Source organism: Osmerus mordax, chromosome 26, assembly GCF_038355195.1.
Source record: "Osmerus mordax isolate fOsmMor3 chromosome 26, fOsmMor3.pri, whole genome shotgun sequence".
NCBI classification, from domain to species: Eukaryota; Metazoa; Chordata; class Actinopteri; order Osmeriformes; family Osmeridae; genus Osmerus; species Osmerus mordax.
The window spans coordinates 8,188,534-8,214,616 of NC_090075.1; the positions used below are offsets into that span (position 1 = coordinate 8,188,534).

General features: G+C 44.6%; 1 protein-coding gene across 4 annotated transcripts; it reads left to right on the forward strand.

Annotated features, from left to right (window-relative positions):
• The first annotated feature begins 321 nt into the window (after positions 1–321).
• LOC136936211 (lisH domain-containing protein ARMC9) lies at positions 322–25,109 on the forward strand. 4 transcript variants are annotated; one of them, XM_067229967.1, is made up of 26 exons: positions 322–461; positions 758–845; positions 983–1,108; positions 1,196–1,366; positions 1,871–2,026; positions 2,307–2,399; positions 3,615–3,639; positions 3,786–3,943; positions 5,275–5,373; positions 6,138–6,173; positions 8,384–8,418; positions 8,555–8,666; positions 8,957–9,049; positions 10,682–10,772; positions 11,327–11,450; positions 12,856–12,995; positions 13,315–13,391; positions 14,208–14,282; positions 14,382–14,472; positions 14,931–14,989; positions 15,661–15,759; positions 16,238–16,353; positions 18,511–18,674; positions 19,654–19,756; positions 21,335–21,531; positions 23,332–23,477. In XM_067229967.1, exons 2-26 carry the CDS (start codon positions 771–773, stop codon positions 23,352–23,354), a joined length of 2,538 nt encoding a protein of 845 aa, XP_067086068.1. In that variant the 5' UTR covers positions 322–461; positions 758–770; the 3' UTR covers positions 23,355–23,477. The 4 variants fall into 4 exon arrangements, with proteins under 4 accessions (XP_067086068.1, XP_067086067.1, XP_067086070.1 ...); XM_067229966.1 differs by lacking the exon at positions 21,335–21,531 and having other exon boundaries at positions 23,332–25,109; XM_067229969.1 differs by lacking the exons at positions 8,957–9,049; positions 21,335–21,531 and having other exon boundaries at positions 23,332–25,109.
• The last annotated feature ends 974 nt before the right edge of the window (positions 25,110–26,083 follow it).

Below are 26,083 nucleotides of genomic sequence, written 5' to 3' on the forward strand. Positions count from 1 at the left end.
ATTCAAAAATGCACTCTGGTGTTATAACATTTTTGTGAGTAGCCTACTCACACATAAACGGATATTTACAATGACGTTTGTGTGGTGGACTAGAGTACATCAGGCTAAATTTGCATTTTGTATTCAAGCTTTATTCGGATTCAACCACCTATAACATAATCCAAATCTAGAAACTGATTTATAATATGTTTTAATTCTAAACCTTTATCTGCTGAGACGATCAACCAACATTTACGACATTTGGCCACGCTTTCCTGTAAGCCTGGTTGCTAGGTGTTTTGGCGTCTTCCTGTGGATGGTTGCTAGCAGGTGGTGCTGTGCTGTTATTAGCCAAGCAGCTAGCTAACGTTACATTTTAGATTCTTGCAGAAATTATAAAATGTTGCCAGTGTTATAATAAATTATAAATCCGTACGAGTCAATGAGTTGGTAGCATCGTAACAAATGGCAATGTAAATAAGGTAAGATAGTGTCACAGATTCGGTTACAACAACAACAACGAGTAATTACTGTAGCTAGCTCTACAATATGCTAGCTTGAGCTAGTTGTGTTACCCAGCCAATCTGATAACTTTCTAAGAAAACAAATAAATGAGCTAGGTTAGTTTATGTTTGAACTGTCAGCGAGGGCTGGGACTCACGACAATATTGTCAACAACACAACAGTTTCGCTAGCTAGTTTGTTGGGTTTTTGATGTTTGTGTAAATACTATAAAATAAATTGTGTTCTTCATTTCTGTCTCCCACTCATTGTTTAGGCCGAGTGTTGACATGAATTCGAGAGAAACTTTGGAAATGGGGGACATCATGGCAAATGAAGCTGATCTACTAGGAATGATCAAGGAGGTATATCAATAACATGTTGGCAAATCAAGATTGCACTACTGTGATTTTACAGGCATCGTGAATTTAAAATCGCGTTTTTGTGTTAATATCCTCTAACCAATCATAACCAGTCAATATCTCACAATCATTTTTGACAGTATCTGAAGTTTGGAGAATTTGACGAAACTGTTAGACACTTTGAGAAAGAGTGCAAAGGCAAAGGAAAGCTTGTTCCAAAACCTCAAGGAAACACTCTAAGGGATTCCAAAACCCTCATTATTCAGGTAAGTAGCATATTAGTTTACAATCTGCTATGGTTTCCAGTTTTCCAGTTTTGCTAAATGTTCTACCAAACTACGTTTTCTCCATAGAAGGACCTGCTGAGCTCATTTGACGATGGAGACCAGAAGGTTTTCTTTGAGCTGTGGACAGAGTATGTGCCTTCAGAGGTCCGAGACTATGAGCCCCTCGCCCAGAAACTGGAGTTTTACCTCCATATCCACTTCACTCTGTTTCCTCTGAAGAACCACCTTGGGAGACATGTAAGCGTGCATTTATTTATGCGATTTTTAGTTAACTAATCTGACACAAGTCTTCTTTGTCTTTTGTTTAGAAGTATATGCATACATGGGTGTATGTAGGTTTAGCACATCCTTATACTACAGCAGTCAAACCTGTCTATCTCTGACTAACAACATTCCTCATCTCAGTTATAGTTGGGGGTTTTTCTATAAATTCACTTTACCACTAAGATGCACAACAATAAGTGTGGCTGGCAGATAAAGAAGGTCCACGCTACTGTGTGTTCACAATCTGAATCTTATGAAAATATATCAACTACTAACCAAAGAGTCATCATCTTTAACCACAAGAGGGCGCACATAATCCATATCGATGCCCTGGCCTACAAAATGCATAAAAATGTTGAGTCATCGTCAGTACATAGTCTTAACAAGTAAAAACATTTCAGTGTTGTCCAACACCAGTGCTGTCCACAACCTTGTAAGAGTTGAGTTTCCAGGTGTTTAAATATGTTTGACATACAGGACCGGGCAGAGTTTGAAGGAAGGATCTCCCACTTCAAGCATTACCTGGAGACGCGGGGGGCCGCCCTGAGCCAGACCACTGAGTTCCTGCCCTTCTACGCCCTCCCCTTTGTCCCCAATCCCACAGTGCACCCCTCCTTCAGAGACCTCTTCCAGGTGCTTTCTCTTAATCATTAACCATAGCTATGTTCACAGGAAGTATGCCAAACAACCCGTCAAGGATGTGAACACTATTAACAAACAATGAAACCCCAATGTCTGGTCTGGTGGGGATAGAGAGACAGAGAGACAAACAGCAACAGCCACTTAGGCAAGATGTGTCTAATGTGTCCACTGCATTAGGAAATGGAATAGAGTCATTTCTGCTTGTGATGTATGGGAATGGTATACTGTGGCGTACAAAGTGTGTTCACTAATGACTTGTGTGCTCATTAAGGAATCCTGGATGCCAGATTTGAAGAGAAAGCTGGAGCAGTTTCTGTCTGTGACTTTGAAACCCTCCAACACCCCAAGGCTGCTGACTTTATATGTATCCTTTTGCACTGGGTTTTCCCATTTAAGTGGTGTCTCGATTCTGACCAAAGGGTTCAATAGTTGGAACACACTGTCTATTATTGTCTATTGCCTAGTAACAAGTGAGTGGTTCCCGGATTTTCTGTATTCACAGTACACTTCAAACTCATTGCTTGGAGTTTTTTCAAAATCTGCGGCACAATCCTCTGCCAAGTTTAAATCCTGTAACCCATTCAATACGGACAAATGCGGAGAAAATTGGCTCTAAATAATTAATCAGGGAGTGGAAAACAATGACCCGGGATTCATGTCACCCCCAAGTACCTGCCAGCTCCATTCACCTCTCCCGAGACGCATTCAAGACTACAATGATGAGCTTTTTCTTTGAGTTACGAAAGACATCATTAAGATTCAAATAGTCACCCAGACTCAGTTGTGTCACACACAGCAAAGTCTAACATTTGCTTTGCGTGGAATAAAAAAGGATTCCATTTGGGTTCTCAAATGGACCACGTACAATTACAGTGGTATGTACACCTGATATTTGTATGTGCATTTTAATGGTTAGTTAGTAATGGATGATGGATGACATCCGGACCATTTCTATAAATGAAATATAATGGAAACTAGATAGGCTAGAAAATTCTGTATAGTCACCATATCATATATGATATATATCATACATTCAGTGTCCAGAAAGTTTTTATTATTTTTTTATTTTGGGGGGCTTTCCTGTTGCTACAAAGCAGTAAGACATAATGTATGATATATATCATACAATATCCCCAGGCCATGGAAGCCTGTGAATTAACATTATGTAATCAATTCGCTAGATGCCCAGCTTGGCCTTGAGGATAGCTCCTACACTTGTTGACAATGATATGCCACGTGGGAGTTCATTGACTTCCCTCCAGTTTTCTGCCTTGACAGAGCCTCCCCCCAAAAAGGAGTGATGTCAATTGAGCCATTATTTGGCTGACATTTGCTCACCTGTTGATACCACTACTTTAAACAAACAGGAGGTTGCAAACCTAAGTGAATTGTGACGTTGGTTTTTCTCTGCAATAATACTGCATTGTGATACTAAAGGTATTGCCTAACATTGACTATTCAAATATGTAGAAGCAGGATATGCCCACCAACAGTGTATATTTGAAAAGTGATTAGTGAAAGGCTGTAGTGTTAGCTCCTGGATTTACCGTTGTTAAACCTTTTAACGTCGATGATGCAGATGGAGGGAGGGAGGAGTGCCAAAGGTGACTACTCTCACATTGTTCCAGAACTTCCCTTGTTCCCTTCCACCAAATGAACGTCTGTGACCAGACAATAGACATCATGTTGGCATGTCTACTCTGTGTGTGTGTGTGTGTGTGTGTGTGTGTGTGTGCGTGCGCGTGCGTAGACACCATGCTGAATTTGCAGCTCCAGCTTGCCGAGTCAGAGAGGAAAGCTTCCATCTACATGAAGAGGTTAAACAAAATACAGGTCGACTATCACAACCTGATAGGAGTTACCGCTGAGCTGGTGGACTCACTGGAAGCTACCGTCAGTGGGAAAATGGTACGGCACGGTGTTGTGTCCAGGCACACAAGCCAGCATGTTCTCTATCTCTCACTCATATATACACACATATATATATCCATAGATATATATAGTCAGGTCAGGAGTCAGGTGGCTGAGCGCTTAGGGAAGCGGGCTAGTAATCAGAAGGTTGCCAGTTCAATTCCCGGCCGTGCCAAATGACCTTGTGTCCTTGGGCAAGGCACTTCACACTACTTGCCTCGGGGGTATGTCCCTGTACTTACTGTAAGTCGCTCTGGATAAGAGCGTCTGCTAAATGAATAAATGTAAATATATACACACATATATAAAAACTCTGAAGTTTGGAAACGTTATTTTGGTCGAGTATTCCTCCCCTTCAATAATACCAATTGGTATTATTGTATTTTATATCGTTGGAAAGCCTGATTAGTCACCTTTACGACGAGGTACAACTTGTAAGGATCGTGCATTCGTGGAATGAGCAACAACCGTAACCGTGTGGGTAGCGGCCCCAAAGAATGTGCCAAAATCCCCTGCAATATTCTTCTGTTGGTATTCACTCTCGTTTTGAGTTGCTTGGTGGATTGGATAATTGCACTCTCCCACAGTAATAAGGAAAAAACAAGTTACATATTGGCCATTTTTACACTTTATTCATTTTACACTGTCAGGGACCTCAGTAGCGTGTGGAAGATCCATAGCAGCCACAACAGCTTGGCACCTCCCCATGCTGGTCACCAGCCTGGTCACACTGCTGTTGGATAGCGTCCCATTCCTCAACCAGGATTTGTCGCAAGTCAGCCAACATGTTTGCGTTGGTCACTCTGGCACGTACAGCACGCCCAAGCTGATCCCACTTGAAGCTCAAAACGAGAGTGAATACCAACAGATGAATATTGCAGAGGATTTTGGCACATTATTTTGGGCCGCTACCCACACGGTTAGCTGTGTTGCTCGTGCCACGATCGCACGATCCTTACAAGTTGTACCTCGTTGTAAAGGTGACTAATCAGGCTTTCCAACAAAATACAATACCAATTGGTATTATTGAAGGGGAGGAATACTCGACCGAAATAACGTTTCCGAACTTTTTTTGAGGAGTTTATGTAGATATATATCTATATATACATATATAGATATATATACACGTATATATATCTATATATACATACACACATATATATACACGTATATATATACATATATGTACATGTGTATTTCCACCTTTCACATCACAATTACAATGCCGACTCAGACACCTACTCCACACGCTCGGAAAGAGCAACCACCACCCAACACTTCACTGCCCTCACTTGTGGCTCGCGGGGACCCGGTGCCGTGTCTTGCAGATCTCCCCAGAGTACCTCCAGAGTGTGTGCGTGCGCCTCTTCAGCAGCCAGATGAGGCAGAGCGCGGCCCAGAGCGTCGACTTCACCAGGCCCGGCACTGTGAGTGAGAGCCCAAGCAACCCCTCTCTCCTTCTCACCTCTCGTATGGAAACACAATGCTTCCCCTTGAAAGAAACTATCATGGGAACGGTCATACTATCTGCTGCAATGTTAGTTAATCATGTTATGTTCAGTGTCCAAAAAGTTTTTTGAATTTTGAATTTTATTTTGGGGGGCTTTCCTGTTGCTACAAAGCAGTAAGACGTAAGCCTCTATATTAATACTTCAGCCTATATCCTGTTTAATAGGCTGTTTAGTACCCTTTAAATTCACTTTATTAATTTCAGTTCTACCACAATTTGTTCTATACCATGCAGTACAATGGCCCTCTGTAAGCGTGTGATGAAGCGTTAAATGTCACGCCAAGCACACATATGCACGCCCTGCTGCTCTTTATGTAATATACAGTAAATACTTGCTGAGGGCTGACAGTAAATACTTGCTGAGGGTTGACAGAAATCGGAGATGTCATAGGAGAGCTCTTCCCAGAATGTCTTTGACTCTTTACAACAGAAAATAACCTCTTCAGCCAAAGGCATTTTCACTCCCGTTCACACCCTTTCATCATCACGGTTATTGAGACGAGATGGACAGTTTATGTCTTGTTTGGTCAATTCTCCTTTGACGGTTCTTATGTCGTACCCTATTACTTGTGCTTCCCTGTTTGACCTTACCTGTGTTTCTCTCAATGTACTCGCGACTCAACGGCTTCTTTCTCTGTGTGTTTGTGTGTGTGTGTGTGTTCGACGCCTTTGTCCATAAAGGGATATTACTCTATGAGTCCGTATGATGACGGCTATGTAAGTTTTCGCAAGTTTGCATCCCACCCCCCCCCACCCTCCAGTCGTTTCCCTGTCCTGCCTGCTACCCGGATGTCTCTCCCTCTGCCTGTCAGCTCCCTCCATCCCTCCCTCTCCAGTGCCTATACACTCTACCTTTTGTTTTTGCCCTATATTTCTGTGTTTTCCCATTACAGTCCTCGTTTAACGGGATGCACGTCCTTGTTTGTAGTAAGAATGGGCCCCTCTTTGTCTGGCGAGGACGCAACTTATTTCGCTCCCTAAGGGCTCGTACACAGCGCAAACAACCCATCTCACCGCCTCCACTTACATGGCCGTCCTCTAAACTGTTCGATTTCAAGAGGCAAACCACTTTTGGGAATATTTTTTTCTTCTATTATTCGTACTATTTCTGCCTTTTTACTTGATCCCCAGACTCACTTTTACGAGTAAAACATCATGTCCTTTTTTCCTGTACTGTTCCATCGCGTCAGTTACCAGACAGGATTAACGTGTCATTTTGAGCAATTCAGTAAAAATTGGAGATGTGCATAAGATTGCATAATAATTGGGGAAAGAACAAATTCTACATTGATGAACTAAATGTGGCTTTTGTCCACAAAAAAAGTCGATATACTCCCAAAGTCAAAGGTGAAATCTTTTTAGCAGTTAGAGGGCCTTGTTTATTCTCATAGAAAGAGTCACTGTTCTCTAATGAAACCCAAGACTGTAATGGAGGTCAAATTATAGGATATTTCTATTGAGGTGTCCTTTATCCCTCTGCCCATTGAGAGTAGCCAAAACTCAGATACCAGGATTATCTTAACACGCATATCAAACTAACAAAAACGCCCACAATAGCCAAGGAATAACCCCAGGGACATAAAAGACCACACCAAAACAAATGCAGCAAAGGATCGAAAACAAAGTGGCGGCGGTACAACTTTTTTTCTCTCTCAAGTCAGCGTTTGTGAGTTTTTCCATTACAGTGAACGGTATGGTCCTAAACATGACGGTGTTAAAAGCCACTGGTCGTTGTTGTGGATTGCAGCGTGGCGTGGGCTAAGTAACAAAGGCCAGGGTATCAAAGATGCCCGTGCCCACCCTCTTCACCGGCCTAACCCCCCCGGTGGAGGCAGAAGCTGTTACAGGTCACCGTCTCCTTGTGAGAGACTCCAGTCTAATGTCAATGATCACGTTCACCCGCTACTTCACGCTTGACGGAACAGAAATGTTGGAAATGGGGGGGGGGGTTCCATGTCCTGCGCCCAGATCGCGTTCTGTGCGCCAAAGCCAAAGATTTGTTCAAAGCACGCTGATCTCATAGGCGACATGGATCACCTCCCTCACCTTTAACTCGAGCTGCCCGCGAACATATATGGGCTTGAATTTCAGGGGGGGCCCAATCTAAACTAGTCTTAGCTGCTAATGGTTGCCCCCTCCCTGTGACGTTTCAGTCGTATCCTCTCTCGTCTAGCAAGTCCCTTTCCATAACCAAACTAGAAGACCTGTGTAGTGGGGATGCCGTCGTTCAATGGGATTGGATGTTTCTCACTAACCCCCACCCCCCACTCCCTGTGGTCCTTGTCACTCACTGCATGGGAGTATTTCCAGAAGACTGCATGATGCAAAACTGCTTGTGCCCTCATGCATCCCCCCCCACACAATTCAACTAGTAATTAACCAAAGTTTATTTTAGGTGGAGAGGACACCAAGGTAAGTTGGAAGAACACAAGTGTTTGCTTAAAGATGCTTCAACAAAAATGCGGGGGTTTGTGTGGCGGCCATGAAACACCCCATATTCATGTTTAAGCATCTTTTCGGTTTCAAAAGATGACCGTAAGAAAACAATGCGATGTATTCATGCGTTGCATGCATCGCGTGCCTACGTGCCACTTGACACGTCAAGGCGTGAAGCCAAGCGTACAGTGAAGGCGTAATCAAATACTGTGCATCTTACTCTCACTCGTGCGTGATGGTAAAAAGTGAACGAAAATCCCGGCGTGATATCGGGAGTCAGGTGGCTGAGCGGTGAGGGAATTGGGCTAGTAATCCGAAGGTTGCCAGTTCGATTCCCGGTCATGCCAACTGACGTTGTGTCCTTGGGCAAGGCACTTCACCCTACTTGCCTCGGGGGAATGTCCCTGTACTTACTGTAAGTCGCTCTGGATAAGAGCGTCTGCTAAATGACTAAATGTAAATGTAAATATCATCGAATCTCTCTATTTCAGGCATCGTCCATGCTCAGAGCCTCTATCGTGCCACCGTAAGTCTGACTCCTCAGCTCTTAAAAACCACAGTGTTTCACCACTTCCTCAATAAAACACACGACACACAACACAAAAATACAAATCGTTCTTTTGAAAGAAAGGTGCCATTTAACCTTCTGTTTGCTCCTCCAGGAGGCTTAAGGACGTGCCTCTTCTGCCTTCTCTGGACTATGACAAGCTAAAGAGGAACCTGCTTGGAGGGTCAGACCGACTCAAAGGCCTGCTACTTCAGGCCCTGCGCTGGGTAAGAGCACCCGGCTGCCTGCCTGCAGTACCTGAGAGGACCATCTGCCTTAGCTTTTCCTTATTTGCCAGGCAAATATTGTATATTTTATGTATGAATGTGGTATATGGTATGTTACGCGTTTCCTGATGTAAAGCAAATTGCCATCTTCATATGGTGGCATCAAATATATCAAAGACTTGCTGTTCTGCTTGACTTGACCTGCTCTGACGCTGCGGGTTTCGCCTCAAACTGAAAGTAGCCAAGTTTAAGGAGGTTGCGTGTGCGTCTCTGTCTCCGGATGTTTCCAGAGGCTGACCCGCTCCCTCCACGGAGAGCAGAGGGACACAGTGCTGCAGGCCTACATCAGCAACGACCTCCTGGACCGCTACAGCACCGGGCAGGTAGGCCGTTGGCCGTTTTCCGTTGGGGCTGGCCGTGGATCAGGAGGGTCGAGCGTGTGGTCCGCTAACCACATGGTTTGATCCCCCGGTTCCTTCATGTGTCAGAAGTGTCCTTGAGCAAGACAATGAACGGCAAGTTGTGCCCGAATGAGGCAAAGCGCTAGTACCGCTAAGGTAGAAAGGTGCTATATCAGTACAGTCCATGAGGTTAGGGTCAGAGAGGGTTTCTTGTAGAACCAAATTTGCACTCCAGTCAAACCAGACCTGTCAGTTTTTTTTCCCCCTTTCCTCAAAGTAGTCTGAGCACATAATCAAACTTGTATGGAAAGCACCTTTGACCGCCTTCAATATGAACGCTTATATCCACATGGAGGCCTCTTACAAACAATCTACAAGACAATGCTCCTGTTACATAGTTCTTCGGTATCGAGTTACAGTAAGATGTAAGATGGTTTAGGTAAGGGCTGGGACAAGGATGCAGCTTTTGTTTCACGATTGAGGAGTTAAGAGCGACACAAGCTTTTGTTGAGCTGTTTATAGATTTTTTTCCCAGTGCCATGGGACCGTGCCAATTAACTCCCCATTCATGTGGCCCGAGGTTGCCACGTAGAAGAGCCCTCTTAGATGTGGCAGAAAATGTCCTGTTCATGCCTCTCTTTGTCTTCCGGCGCTTGTCAGCTTCTGGTCACATGGGACACCGAAGTCGCTTTCGAGATACACAGCTTTATTCTCTGCACAAAGACGGGTGTGCATTGCTTGATATCATGTCACGAACATAAACTAGGTTATCTCTGTTGGCTAGGGCTTGTCCTCTGGGGCACTGCATGACCTTATCCTCAGTCCCGTAACTTGGACAAAACATTAGTTTTGTGGCATTGTCTTGTTTTATGTGCTCATGGGGTGGACATATTTCATACGTACCTAAAAATATATATCTATATTATTCATGGAAATAAGTTCAAGGAAGGTGATTTGACTAACCCTTCAGGCTTTCCCGCAGAAAATGTGTTCGTTAATGTGGTATGGTTGGGTTTGCCGTCAGAACGGGGGGGTAGTTTGTGAGATAAACTAATGTGTTCTGCAGAGAAGGGAGACTGGCGTTGGTCACGGTTTGGAATGGAAGGGAGAAAACAGGTCAACGGCGGATATCGCCAAAAAAATGGGGGGGGGGGGGGGGGGGGGGGGCTACGTAGTTAACGCGGCATGCGTGTGTTGCTTAGGCGGCCGCCTTAACTGAAAAGTGCTGCGGGAAACCCTGCCCTTATTTAGTTGTTCTTATGGGTGAAGATCTAATAGAAAACTATTTGATATGATGCATCCAGCAAAGAAATGCATAGAGCATGTGGTAAATGTATGTGCAGTGTCAATATTTCGACTGATAAACTGGCAACGGATGCAAAGGTTTTCTGAATTCAGCTCGAAAGGTTTCAATACCAAGATTTACCCTCTGTCAACTACGATGCTGTGTGCTGTTGGAGTTTTCTTGGTTAAGTGTGAAATCCAAGTGCGTCAGATAATTAAGATGCTATTTGGACCACTCAAACCTGTTCAAACTCATAATTACGCCGTAATTATAGTTATGTGTGCTGTCCCGTTCCCAGTATTACTACCTCCTTTGGTTCCGTTTCACAGAGAACCGTACTCCACTTGATGAGGTCAAAGAACGAGGTCGTCCGCCAGTACATGGCTCGTCTCATCAATGCTTTCGCTTCCCTTGCAGAGGGTAAGTAGCTCATGCCAGTAAATCAGGTTAACAATGCAGCTCCAACAAGGGCCATGCTGCATGGTCCTATTCTAATTGGGTGTATGGAGGAGCTCGAGGCTTCTGTCTTGAGAGCATCCTGTTTCTGCAGACAGCAAACCAATACGTTTCTCTTAGCTGGAAGTCTCCGGAACCGCATCTGTGGCTTATGTCTCCTGACGAAGACATATTGGAAATGATCGAGTCCGTGATTTACGGTGTTGTTCAAACGTCCCTCTGGTCTCCCCTTAATCCATTAGAAACCACAGAGCAGAATGAACTCAATGGTTTTTATTGTAGCTAGGATCTCAACCCCACATTAGTGTTCACCTACCTAGCCACTCTAAGCCGTCATGTAGTATAGACTGGCAATTACTTCTGTGACAGACCTCTGCCTAATGAAATAGCCAGGGTTAAAAACTAATCTCCACATGATTTTCTTACATAACAACAACAGTGTTCCCATGTTATAGCCCCAGTGCCCAGAAACAGATATTCTAATGGGTCAGTGAAGGTGACAATGTTTCCTGTTCTAGGGCGTGTGTACCTGTCCCAGGTCCCCTCTCTGTTGGGGCTTCTGAGCGAGGCCTTGAGGTCGGAAGACAAAGACTCAGTGACCAGAGAGAACGTTCTGGGAGCCCTCCAGAAACTCAGCCTGAGGTACGACGAGAACCACCGGCTCTTTCTTTTTCAGACATAAGGGGTGTTTTTGCCTGTGCTGTGTGTACATATGATAGCGCAGGGTTTTGTATTGTATTGTACGTTTGAGCTGTATTGTGGCTATTCATTTCAGTCATTTTGTTAGCGTTATTGGAGGAGGGTGGCGGGGTTCCTTAACAAACGCAACCATAAAAAGACACATTATATCCTCAGCTTTACCATTATCGGTTTCATTGTATAAACTAGTGCACAGTGCCTGTGTTACAGTCGGTGATTAAGATGTCAGTGAAACACACAAATACAGATTTCTTGAACTATAGATAATGCATAGTGCCCATGATACAATTGGGGGCACACACGCACACAGATTCCTGGAATTATAGATAGGGCACAGTGCCTGCGATGATGTCCATGACACTCACATATTTCTGGAATTATAGATAGATGGATAGTGCAGTGCCCGTGATGCAACTGGTGATGACAGTTCTTCCAGTGGTTTTGGTACCTATATTTCTCAGATCACAAATAAAATTGTCTGTCATCTCTGAAGTACTTGTTCAATCTCCACATCATCAATTCTAGTCAAATTGCCAATGCCTTGGTAGCCTACATTCATGCAATTGATTATGTAACCCTTCATTTGTCCGCTGTTTCCTACGTTATCAATGGCTTGTTATGTTGATCAAAATGTATTATGGTTCTCTGTTAAATTGTCTTACCACCACAAACATTTAGACATTTAGTTCATAACAGAAGTCATTACATGCACAATGGTTTAGCCAGTTGTCATAATTGTAGGCCTAATTCTCCATACAGTGCTTACATGTACGACCAAGGAGGCTAAATTGGTAGGAATAGTGCCCATGTCCGTGATGCAGCCGGTGATTATAATGTGTAGTTGATTTGGTGTTAAGAGTTTGTGCACATTTGCAATGTGCAGGCAGTTTTGACAATTTACTGATCTATACTTAAAGTATATCCATTTTATAGTGTCGTTCTGTTAGCTAGCCAGCATTTCATCCATAAAGAAACTCCTTTGAAAGCAGGGATTCAATGTCATACCAGCAGTCAGCACTAACCTGGCCATATCGGTTGTGAAAAAAAGGGGGGGTCAGATGGCTGAGCGGTTAGGGAGTCGGGCTATTAATCAGAAGGTTGTTGGTTCGATTCCCGGCCGTACGCAATGGAGTTGTGTCCTTGGGCAAGGCGCTTCACCCTACTTGCCTCGGGGAGAATGTCCCTGTACTTACTCTAAGTCGCTCTGGATAAGAGCGTCTGCTAAATGACTAAATGTAAATGTAAAAGCGAATTTGCTTCTAAATAACATTTTCCTTACTAATTTCCTGGCATTATTAGAGAGATGTACTTACTGTTCACGGTGTACGTTTCGGTGTGTCTGCTGCAGGCGGAGCCAGCAGTCATCCATGATCGCTGACGACCTGATTGGCTGGCTGGTGGATGAGCTGCAGGATTCCGACTGCCTGTCTGACTATACCCTGGAGTACGCCGTAGCCTTACTCATGAACCTCTGCCTGCGTACCAAAGGTACCACCAGATAGATGGACCGATAAACATCATGTCGTGCCCTAGAAACGTCAGGTCCCTTTTGGTTTGTCCGACACTGAACTTCATTGCAGCATGACCCAACCCACTAAAGAATCGGACGATGTTGCCTTTAAAAGGCCTACATGTTTGGAATAGTTGTAATGATTTTTTATTAGATAGGCTTGCACTTGGTGTGTGTGTGTGTGTGTGTGTGTGTGTGTGTGTGTGTGTGTGTGTGTGTGTGTGTGTGTGTGTGTGTGTGTGTGTGTGTGTGTGTGTGTGTGTGTGATGACTTCTGTGTATGTGTGTGTGTGTTCAGGAAAAAGGAAGTGCGCTGAGAATCCAAAACACGTGCTGAAGGTGTTGACGGACCTCCTGGGACACGAGAACCATGAGGTAACAAACACATACACACACACACACAGGTGCCAGGCTCACAAAATAGCACGGCGCCTAATCTGCACACCTAGACTAAGCACTCTCCGTTTCCAGCCTGATTTGTTTCCTGCATTGGTTGTTTGCTGCCATTGTAGCTTGTAGATTATTCAGAAGAAAAAAAACAAGCTCCACAACTATACAGCATTACCACTCAAAACGAAACCCTACAGCTGTCACGGCCATAGCCGTGCCACCTGTTTTTGGTTTTCCCCTGCCCTATGTTTCCGTGTCTGTCATTGTCTTCACCTGTGTCTCGTTGAGTGGTTTCAGTTCTCGTTAGTCTCATCGTGTCCACCTGTGTGTTGTTTAGTTCTGGGTATTTAGGTTCCTGTTTCGCGGCCGGTCTTTGTCTTGTACTTACCCATGTTACTATGAGTACCCTGTCTGTTTCGCTATTATCAATAAAAAAAAAAAACCTTCCTTGGCAAACTCTTGCGTTTGGCTCCTACCCCGCCACACACTGTAACAACAGCCCCTCACAAAACGACTTGCACGGACTCGTCGTTTTAACGTCTACAAAGTTCTATGTTGTCATGCACACATCCCATGTAGAAACCTGTTCAGGCTTTGCTTTCTGAGGAGTAGCCCCCTGGCAATCGGTTCTTTTCCGTGCAGGCAGCCCCTTTGGAAGTGACATCACGTTGGCTCCCCTCCCACGTTTCCTTCATGCTGCAGCAGCGTTGCCTTATTGTTTCGGATGTGGTGGGTTCGAATTAAGGGAGTCTCACAACTCTTTATGTGTGTGTGTGTGTATTGTGTATTTTTTGGGGACAGATTCGGCCATATGTGAACGGAGCCCTGTACAGCATTTTATGTGTTCACACCGTGCGAGAGGAAGCCAGAGAGATGGTGAGATATTCTTACGTTTCTGGACTAGCGGTCACAAAACACACAAGGGGGCGAGTGTATTTGAACTGGCCCTATTTGTGTGTGTGTGTGTGTTTGCAGAGTATGGAGGAGATACTCCACTGCTACAGTAAAGAGGAGAACCCAGAGCTCAACAGGCAAATTGAGTTCATAGTCAAGCAGCTCAATTCAGGTCAGTCCACAGGTCAACATCAGCAGCAGCTTCTACAGTACATGGTCTGCTCCATGCACGCAGATCAGCAAAATGTTTAAATAAAACATTTGCAGAGGGCATGAAGTTTTGGTGCGTGATTGACATACTAATGTTTATTGCAGCTTCATATACTGAAGCTGCAATAAACATTGCCAGTCTGACTGGTACTGTATATATGTATATACATATATATAACATTACACAAAATAAATAATTGAGTTGGAATCATTTGCTGACAGCTTGGTCCCCCCCAGTTCAAAAATCCCATCTGCACCCCTGGTCTGCTTCATTGGTCCGATTACTGTTACACATTTCTGTGGCTGTGTTACGCTTATGTCTGAGTATTATTGGCAACGTCGCCATGTTTGTGGGGAAATGCCGGCTTTTTTTTGGTTGATGTCCTCTGTCACCCCTGACCTTCTTGTGTCTATGTCCAGTTGAGGTGACAGAAGTGGGACCAGAGTCTGATGACGAGGAGGAGGATGATGACGAGGAGGTATGGCCCCCTGAATGTGCCCCCCCCCTCCCGCCAAATGATAGAAACAAAGAGAAAAAGACAGGAATTCCACCGGGCTTTTCAGAGAAGGCGAGAGAAGGGAGGGAGTGGGTGAGAATAAGGGGGCAGGAAAAAAAAATCCAATCGGACACCTTTCCCGAACATGTAGATGGCAATCTCGGCGTGACACAGATATCGGGTGTCTTTTTGCTTCGAGAAAAGTGGGTCAATAATAGATAGGGCCGCCTAAACACTGAAAGGCCTCCAAGGTGTGCGGGGGGGGTATCACTGTTTACCAGCTCAATTGTGAGTGCCTTGTACGTGCCCTCATTCCCCAGCGAACACACACATTGCCCCCCCATCCCCCTTCTTATTACTGTCAACCTATTGTACAGTTCCCAACCTGCTCAACACTCCATTACAAATCCAAGACTAGATTTACAGCCCTAAAGGTTTTCCAAAATATTGGTTTTATTTCCATATACAATAGATAGTTGCTCAGGAATTTCTTACAGACTTTGTTTTTGCTGGCAGTGGCACACTCAATTCCTCCTAAACAAAACGATAAATCTTTCCACCGTGTCATCCCTGCCTTAAATAGCTCACTTCTGTGCTTTTATACGAGGCCGCTCTCACAAGCCCCCCGTCTCAGACTGTGCTCTTTTGAACAGGAAGACACGATGGAGACCGACCTGGACAAAGAGGAAGTGCTTCAACCCCAGCCCCGAGAGCTCTCTGGAGAAGCCCTGCTCACCACAGAGTACCTAGGGGTAAGCGGGGGGAGTCACACACACACACGTACACACAGATCTCCACGAGCACTCAGACACATTCAGAGACTGCAGCGAGACCTCGAGTAGGACTTTTGCATGTGGGTCTTGCGTTTGAGGTCAGCATCGCATCGACACATAACGACCCTGGATGGCCTACATGTGCATGCTGAGTTCACACACCTGCCACGGGTCATTGTGTTTCAACAGCCCTTTTGTCAGCTGAGATCCCCTGTGAGTGTGACAAACGACACCTAGCTCTGTTACTCCAGGGGCCAGCAGAGCTTTGGTGTCACCGCGACACCAAAGCTCAGCCAGCTGTGGGGTTTCGCAAACACCACACATGTTCAAGTGGTTCAATCAAGCCCGACTTGCCCCCCCCCCCCCCCCCCCCCCCCCCGCAAAAGTGCCGCACGGTTTGAACGAGGACACGCACCTGGAAATACACGCCTCATCGCTTGTGTGTGTGTTTGTCTAGATCATGACCAACATGGCGAGGTTGAAAAGAAGGTCGGCGACTCCAGCTGCACAGTGTGTTGATGAACCCCTGCAGAGACCGGTTACCCCCAGCTCACACAGAAACGCTCACGCCATGTACGTTGCACACACACACGCATACACACTGTGCAAAACACACACCCACACAGTTGTTTTTCAGTGACCATGAGATGTTAGACACTCGTCTGAACACATGCCCCTCAAACTACCATTATAGTTACAACTTGCATTTATTTCCTGCAAGACCAGTTTGCAGATCAAATGGTCAAAACCACTCACCAGTCAAACCTGGCATTGTGCCTTCTCACACGATCCCATAGCTCTACTTCATATTAACACAGAAAACTAAAGAGAACGTTGTATGCAGTGATGAAGAACGTTTTTTTGTGACCAAGTCCAGTTGAATTCTGGATTTTTTTTAAGTATTATTAATCTGCAGATTTGGAGAGAAAACCGGACCTGACAATAAATGACAACACCAGGCTCAGGTCTCAATCATGTCTCTGTCAGCTCTGAAGGCCAGGAGGACCATCTTTTATAGGGCACAAGAATGTAAACATAGATAGTGACAGTCAGGCAGTAATGGTGTTACAACAGTCCCGGCCCGTGACCACTCTCAGGGCAGAGAGAGATCATAGGTGGAGCTCTCCCCGTCGTCATCACAAGAGACGTTTACACAGTACTCTCTCCTGACCCCAAACATCTATTGCAGTGGTTCCCAACCCTGGTCATCAGGGAACACCTGTCCTGCATGTTCTAGATGTTTCCCTGCTCCAACACACCTGATTCAAATGAATGGTCGTTAGCAGGCTTCTGCAGAGATGGAGAACGACCCATTCATTTGAATCAGGCGTGTTGGAGCAGGGAAACATCTAGAACATGCATTGATCTATTCATCCTGACCAACACAATGTACCCTTATAAATAGCAAGCTCACATGAGAACATACTAACTAGTATCCAGTTACTAGTTGTATTGATTAGTGAAAGTTCTATTGATTAGTGAATAATGTAAATACACAGGAAATCCCAATTTCCTCCACAGCAGCCATAAATCTACAAGTATTTGTCTGTACAAATAGCTATTTAGGTCGTTGGATCAAACATGTTAGAATGTGAATATATTCCAAGGCCAAATGTCGACTTCTTTGAACTGTAATACTCAAAATGTATACATTTCGGCATACATAACAGCTACAATAGAGTGCAATCGAACAATTTCAAGGACATTTCGAGAAATCACAAGAAATCTCTTATGTCATCCTCCTGTGAGTGTTAAATAACATGGTTGAACGTGTTTGAAAAGAGTTACTGTAGCATGAAAGAGGCCAAGTAAGGTGGTATTTAATTCCACCTTACATTAAATATACAAAGAAGTGGGTGTCATTAAATCTTTTCTTAAGAACTGGAGTAGGAATGTTGTCAGGCTGCCGCTGAAGGAAGGGCAGGAAGACGTGTTGTCAGCCTATAAAATAACCAACAGTTGTGAAAGGAAAGCTAATTGTTGCTAAGGAAGCAGTAAAATAGTACACTTCTTGTCTGTTCAAGTACTAACCCTAACCCTGCTGTAAATGTACCGTATGTCTACAAGTACTTGATAAATTATTAACAGTACGACCTTCGGTCTACAATCCTATATTGTATCATAAACAGTATTATATCATAAATAGTATTTCAATTGATAGAATCCCATTAATCAAGGGAACGGTAGCAAATCACTACCCTTAATTACCCACAACCAATAATTTGATGTCATAGCAATACCAACAGGATTTGCTCTAGGTGTGCACAAACAAAGAAGCTAGCCCAAACGCAAAAATTATTTAGTAGCTCAGTGACTTAAAAACAACCAACCAGATGTGTACCATATTTTGCTAGCGATACAAGACATTTGCGATGCGAGCAGATGTGCCAAAGGGCTTGGCCATTGCCACATCTTTAATAAGAAGGTCAACCAGCGCTGAACTCCAAAGGCAGAATGAGGTCAGTAAAGTCCTGGAATCACACAAAGAGCTCCCCAGACTTCTGCGGATATCTATCTCCATATCTTGAAGCTGTTTGGGATCAGGTTCTGCATGCCTTTGTTCTCCTGTTGGATAGCATTAATTAGCAGAGGTGAACTTTGATTCGGCTGAGTAGTTTTTTTGTTACCGATTACCAGCATTTTATTTAGAGCCCACGTTTGTCTGGCAAGATGTTTACATTTTCTTTGAATTATTTCTATATATATGTGTGTTTGTGTGTGCGTGTTTAGGGACTTCCGAGCTGGTAGTGATGAGGGTGACAGAGGAGGAGGAGGGTACCTCCTGAGAAGACCGCCAAGTGATGAGAGCCTGGCCCCGTTCCACTCCAGCTCCAGGCCCCCCACACGCTCAGGCAGCCGACCCAGCAGCACCGACTCCCTACGCCACACCATCGGTGGGTGACTAGACCCACTCACAGCCAGCATGGAGTATGCAGCATGATCACTCCATACATTTTGACATGAATGTTTTGAATGAATTATTATTATTATTATTTTTTTTTACAAATAGGTCTTATGAAAAAACAGTAGTCCCTTAAAAATGTTCCTTTAAAACAAAAACTATATTGATTGATTTATGTATTTTTATATTTCGGAATTTATTTAATCAACATTTATTTTATTTCGTAAACATATTTATTTATTTAAATGGACTTTAATGGCGTTCCATACCTTATAGTTTTTTTGTAGCTGAGGGAGAATTAAAGGAATTTTCCCCCCCGTGTGTGTTGGTAAAAGGCAGTATGTGATGACGCTGAACGGTTCTTTAACACTTCTTTCTTCAATATTGAACACAATCAGACATCATTCAGAATGTAACTGTCCATTGTGGGCAGGAAGTGCTAAGAACCCTGTTTAGCTAATAACAAAAGTAGCCGAATGTATTCTATCTAAACAATATCTCGCCCCAGAATCAAGGGCCTAGTGGGCGGAGCTACGGCTTTTTAAAACAGCTTTTGAGCCTGTCTTTTACCTTAAATTGTTGGCAACAAAATGTATTTCATTTGTTTCTCCCTTATGTTATCCTTGTTGTTTTGTTGCCCTTTTGGTTTCAATTCCATCTTTCCATGGGAAAAACTGAACATCATTGAATACCTTTTTATAAACACAAATATGTTTCATGCCGAAAAACGAGGAGCATCTCAGAACGGATGACTCTGCTGACGAGGCACATGCGAAGACTCTCGATGCCATGCTCATCTCGATGGGGCCACTTGACACCTCCCCATGAAAGTCAAGTGCTGGGGAGCATCGAACTGTGCTACATGTGTGTTAATGACGCCACGGCTGTCAGGAGTGTTCGCGCGGAATCGAGGCCTTTGTCTGGCTCTGTTTCTTAGTCTCCCTGTGCCTCTCTCTTGCTCTGTCGCGCAGACTCCGAGGACGGACGCTTCTCCCAGGATTCCGAGTTGGATGGCTCGGACGGAGGCAGAGGTGAAGAGGGGAGGAGAGAGGGGAGCAACGGGCTTTCCCCTAGGTGAATGCTCGAGCGCTCTCAAAAACACCCGCACCAACAGAGGTTTTGCATACACACACCCGCACAGACTAGCACGCGCACTCGTGTGTGCAATAACAGAAACTCTGGCTTATTGATCTGTCAGTGGTGCCGCTTCGGCTCGCAGGGAACTGGCCATGTGACAGTGTGACATTCCTGGCCCAGACTGACACGTCGGTACTGGAATGCATCTATCTAAATCTTCCCTGGCACCCTCGTTTCAACGCGGCCTCGGCCTGTGTCTCTCGCTCTGCTTGTCTCATCCATTCCGGCTTGTTTTATCTCTGTCTCAATCGCTCTTTGGTCAGCACACACAACAAGACTACGAGGGGCTGAGAGATGGCAAGAAGGAAGGCGTGACAATGGAGTGGATTGATAGGGACCGAGATGAAAACAAACAGTTGTGGAAGTGGGAGACAGTCAAAAAGAAAAGAAAATCTTTTCTTGGGGGGGTGGGGGGGGGCGCACACCAGTCTATGACTCAGCACAACTCTTGCTGTCTGTGACATGCGTTTTAAACTAGCTGCCCACAAAGAGGCTCATTCAGTCCCCCCACGCCGTTCTCCCCCTTTTCCTCATCCTCCTCCCAAAGCCCAAGGGAACTTGACTCCTGCTCCCCATCCCCCTGTGTGTAATGAGCCTAGGAAACGACACTTTAATTAAGCGCTCCTCGGCTACCCAGGAGTGCAGAGGGGCCCCCGTGAATAAAACTAGCATCAGCACTCCTCTTCCTCCTCCTCCTCCTCCCTGTCTTAGCCTAACTTCACCGATCAGGACGGGCTCAGCTCTTCTGGGAGGGAATACACACAAGGTGCCTGTTGGCCATGAGCTTCAATGACAGAGTCGAACTGATTGGGGTGAAATTGCCCAAATGTGCTAGTTGTATGTCTCTTGAAAGAAATCTTTGAAGTGTAGTATAGTTACACTTCAGAAGAAAATGGTTGGAAAAAAAAGGCATGCTTGTTTATCGAAAAAGGGGCCTGTACGCTTCAATAAGCTCCTTATTGGTTCTAGTACAGTGTAATGGTGCTTAACATATACTTTGAGGCACTTTTGTATGGGCTACATTGTGGTAATAGGAATAGATGTTTTTAACATCTACATTTCAGCTTTACTAAGATTTACAAGGACTTTCATGATTATCATGATCCACAGCACATCAATGGAAGGTTTGGTTGTATTTGATAGCTAATGACAGCAATCAATGATTTATGTTTTTAGTGCACTTATATAGAAACCTGTCCTGTGTTATCTCAGTACTATTGATTAACAATGTTGCTGGTCATTTATCACTTGACATCATACCAGAGATAGATTCTTGAGATAATGAAAGAATCAATAAGACTGTTGTCAATGTCAATCTTTTGATCAATCGTTTACATAAGAAAGGATAGGATTTGCACAAATATTTTCACTGGCTAAAACAGTGACATTTCCAAAAGGTGTCTTCTCAAAGCACAACAGCAAACAAAGTCAAACGACCTGACCGGATCCAAGTTAGCGTCCGCTTCTGAGCCCTGATCCCAGACCGAGTGGCTCACCATGTCTCCTCCCTGACAGGGAGCACATCCCCGGCTTTACAAGCCGGCCCAAGATTCCCCGCACGCCCGAGAGTGACGCAACGCCCCCTGGCTCGGAAGGCAGTGGGACGAGGAGGGGCCGCGTCCCACCCCTGGCCCCCCAGTTTTCCCAGCGGGAGCCCCAGCAGAGCAGCCGGCCCACGTCAGCCGGCTCCGTCGGAGGCGGGGGAAGGCAGAGTGAGTTTCGCCAAACGTCTCTCCGTGCATCTCTCTCTCTCTCCGCTACCTGGGACACTCATGCACACGCCGCCTCCTCCGTTCCCCTTCCCTCTCAGTCCCCTTACCGGTGCGCTCCACTTTCTCACTTTCTCATTAAGAATGTGAGCCAGTTGAGCAGAACTGTGTAGCTCCGTGTCCAGGGCAAACGACGGTGAGCCGAGTTGACATAAAAGACATAAAGAGAACGTTTCAAACGATACATTGTTTGCATTTAGTCAAACAAATGTTTATTAGATTATCCTCTTCCATGGACATGGATCACAATGTCAGCGCCTGTATTGAAATAAATGCAGACTTGACCATTTGCCAAGACATGGAATCAGAGATTGTTCAAAGACTGACGGCTACACAGGGAGTCAAGTGGATGAGCGGTGAGGGAATCGGGCTTGTAATCCGAAGGTTGCCAGTTCGATTCCCGGTCATGCCAACTGACGTTGTGTCCCTGGGCAAGCCACTTCACCCTACTTGCCTCGGGGAGAATGTCCCTGTACTTACTGTAAGTCGCTCTGGATAATAGCGTCTGCTAAATGACTAAATGTGTACACTGTCGGCACTTTAAAGTATGACTCAGTTCACTGTCGTACACTGTTGGCACTTTAAAGTATGACTCAGTTCACTGTCTTCTGAACGTTTATTGACGTTCTCCAAGGCTATCCCAGAGGTCTCTGGTAAAGCGGCCTGTTCAATTTGGTCGCACGATATGATCTCCTCATGCTCTGTCAAAGTCTTTATTGCATTTGCCTTGGTGATTACCTCCGGTTGTTCTACTGGGGGGTTTACTGGAAAAGGCTGTTAGGAACTCTAATGCCCAGACCACTTCTTCCTGCTGCACTTTGCATCTACATGTTCCACGTTCATTACGGAAGCCTGGGAGTAGTTAGGCCCAACACTGAACGATCGGTAAGACTCGGATCCGAAAGGGCGGTGACTTGTGAAGATTCAAGTCACCGCCCCCCCCAGCGTTTCCTGAAGCTGAGGTAAGTCGGTGCTCCCATACTTGAGGCCACCCACCTGACGAGTCAGAACAGGGTCTGCCAGCGCACCCTTCATTTTCAGGACAGGGGCTTGTAAATAACAATCTCCTGTGGAACTGGTCACAGCACAGTCTTTGTCCTAGGGCTGATTCCCCGCATAGCAGATCTGAGTAGGGAGATTACTTTCTGATTCTGGCAGGACTCGCTTCTATCAGAAAAATATATGCAGAAAAATCATATATTTATTTGGTGCAGTAAAGAACAGTAGGGTAGTAAAATGTAAGAGGCCACTGCTAATTTTACCCTTCTGTTCCTCACTCAAAATTGTCCTTCTCAACTTCTTTTTAAAAGTAAAGAAAAAGGTTCAGTGGTCTCTTCATTTTTTTCCAGAGCTGTATGATTAAAATATTATGATTACCCATGAGCCTTTTAATATTCTGTGGCAGTAAATGGCACAGGAGGCTGACATGGTGTCGATTTGGCCAACTAAATGCATTAGGGTAGATGGCAAGATTAGCTCAACACCTGATTCCAGTGAATGGGACGTCCGCTTTGTGATGACATCATTGTCGCAGTCTTGAATTATTGAACCTAGGGAGAACGCGTATTACCTTTGACAAGACTTGCATACGCTTGTCAGTGGTCACGAGGGCGTGACGGCCAATGTCGCGCTTGCTTTTTCAAAAGCTAGTTGTGACGGAAATGTATTCGTCCATCTGTCTGCGCGGACGCTTCTGCGACACCCCTTCATCACTTCCCATCTTTCCCCTTCCGCCCTCACCAGGCAGCCAGTCACACAGGAAGTGAAGAAGGGACCCTGTCATCGCGGAAGCTGCCTATCTCCCCACGAACACCCAGCTTCCTGTAACTCGATCCGCAGGTCAGGGCGACATGACGGTGGGGATCGGCCTCGGTTTGCAAAGGAGGAGAGGCTGGAGACAGAGAAAGGGGGGGGGGGGGGGGGGGAACAATGCAGGATTGTGTCTCTTCAGAGGGCCCCCTTTCAACCTCAGCACAGTGCATGTCTGTAACACAACACGCCTGGGCAATAAGCACAACAAGCCCCCCCCGCCCCCCCCCCCACCACAACAACCTACTCCTTCTTGACCCAGCCTTTCCCTTGCCTTTCCCGCAAGGAAATATATTTCCTTGTTGGACTATGTCAATATACACCTTTTTAACTCTATTCTCTCTAATGAATGACTCACTTTAGAATGCTGTACTTGGGCAATGGAATCGGAGAGCTTCTGGTATGCCGCAGTTCAGACCTAGCTAAAATACACAACTTTGGGATGTCTTGACTGATAAGGAATGTTGCTCCAAGGCTTGTCTAGCTTCGCTTCCTCGTTCTTTCCCTGTCCATCTTCTTCAGTCGATTAAGGAATTTGTGACTACTGTAAGATTGAAGTTAGTGTTGATGACTCCTAAAGGTGTTATTGTAACTGTGTCCTGCCAGTAGATGAGGGTATATGTTAAGGTATTTATCCTAGCTTTGTTTTGTTGTGACTGTTCGTTTACACAGATAATTGAATCAAGAAGGTACTTGCTTTGATTTTAAAGCTGGACTTTATCAATCTGTCACAAGAACTATTGTTGTTGCTTTGTCCAAGTTTTTGTGTTCCTGTGGGACTTTAAATCCTCAAAGGTATAATATATCCCATGACATGTTTTTAAACTGACTTGTTCAACCTATTGAGTAAACATATCGATGTATGAAAATGTGTGATTAATCCCTCATTCTTTTGGGTTAATGGCACATGATGTGTCTTAAATGTGATTAAAGTAATTGAACATACTTTAATTTGATCATTCTTTTTTCTTTTCTTTTTTTTAAGGCAAAAGGCATTGATGAAAGCCGTTTTGACAGGAGTTGATAGCCATAGCAGTACGGTATACAGAGATGACTAGGTCTACACTACAAAGATAGCAACCATACAATAAATACTCCACTCTCACCATTGCCCTTGTTTCCCACCTTATCCCTCTTTTTTTTTACTTGTCATGTCGCTTTACCAACATTAGACATACATTAATGAAGGGGGTGGGCGGGGGTGATTATTTCTCCCACATATAAATATTCTGTTTTGTAAATGACCCTTTTTTGTGGAAAATTGTCTTGAACTGAATTTGCTTGTGTACATAGCAGTGGAGAATGTCCCAACTCCCACAAAATGTGTGGATGTATTGACTTTACTATTATGAACCTTTAATATTGGATCTGATTTAACTTATGTTTGAGTATTGTTTACAAGGAAGACTTCAGACTTGAAGATGATGTGCTTCAGCTGGACAAGTGTACGTTATGTTACATACATGACATTTAGCTTATATAGATGGCAATGCTTAAGTCACAGTTATATTGACTAACTTCCAATGTGTTAGTATGGACTTATACCAATATTGGATTTCAACCGCTGAATCTGATAAACATTTTCAAGAAGCATGTTAGAGTTTTGATAGTTTATCCGAGTGCTTTCATACACAACATTCGCCATTTTTGTTTGTTGCTTATGATGTATTTTCATAGTAAATCATAATATTTTTGTACGTGACCAAAATAAATATGAAGTATGTGTGTTCCTGTAGTTCAAGTTTCATTTTTGTAAGAGTTTTGTGTCAGAATAATAGCTAGATTATTCTGCATACAAGGGAAGCGAGCTGAAGTTGATGCTAATAGGTAGTAAAAGGGAGTCGGGTGGCTGAGCGGTTAAGAAATCGGGCTAGTAATCTGAAGGTTGCCAGTTCGATTCCCGGCTGTGCCAAATGACGTTGTGTCCTTGGGCAAGGCACTTCACCCTACTTGCCTCGGGGGGAATGTCCCTGTACTTACCGTGTGTCGCTCTGGATAAGAGCGTCTGCTAAATGACTAAATGTAAATGTAATGTATTTGAGCCACTGAATTTGAGATTCAAATAACACAATGCAGATAACTCATAACTAAGCCCACATCATAAATCACCGTATCCTCACAGCCAAATTGACGTGCATTACAAGTAGTTAACATATCTTGCCCACACGGTCCTGCTTGTCTTTGTGTCTTTGTGCTGTTCAGAAAGGAGCTGGCCAGTGGGCAGTGTGGAGCTTGTGTTGGTGGGTGCGATGCTGCCCACAGAGAAACCCTTTGTGTGCCAAAACCATAAAGCTGTCACGTTCCGTCAGGCACACTGCCCTCAAGCCCTGGCGAGGAGGGGCAGTGGGCTGTGGTTCCCTCACCAACTCATCCAACAGCTGCACTGCCAGCACACACTATGGGATGAGCTCGTTCCTGGAGAGGGTCAGAAACGCGCCGTCCATAACTCGATTTGCCCAAGAGTCAAGTTCCAAAGAAACTTTGCAACAACGCAGAATGGTTCAGAATGTATTTCTTATTATCATCTTGGGCTATCACACCAAAATCAATTGGTATCTGATACCGGTACAGTTAACATATTGACTTATAAATAAAAAATAAATTGTATCAGGATGATCCCCCCCTTGTGTCCATTATCATAGATTATCTTTAGACTAATATTACTCCCCTGGCCCGAGATTGATCA

Coding starts and splice junctions, on each gene's coding strand:
- LOC136936211 (XM_067229966.1), top strand. CDS start 771: ATGAATTCGAGAGAAACTTTGGAAATGGGGGACATCATGGCAAATGAA. Junction 18,675..19,653: donor CTCCCTACGCCACACCATCG/GTGGGTGACTAG, acceptor TCTGTCGCGCAG/ACTCCGAGGACGGACGCTTC. Junction 19,757..23,331: donor AGCAACGGGCTTTCCCCTAG/GTGAATGCTCGA, acceptor CGCCCTCACCAG/GCAGCCAGTCACACAGGAAG.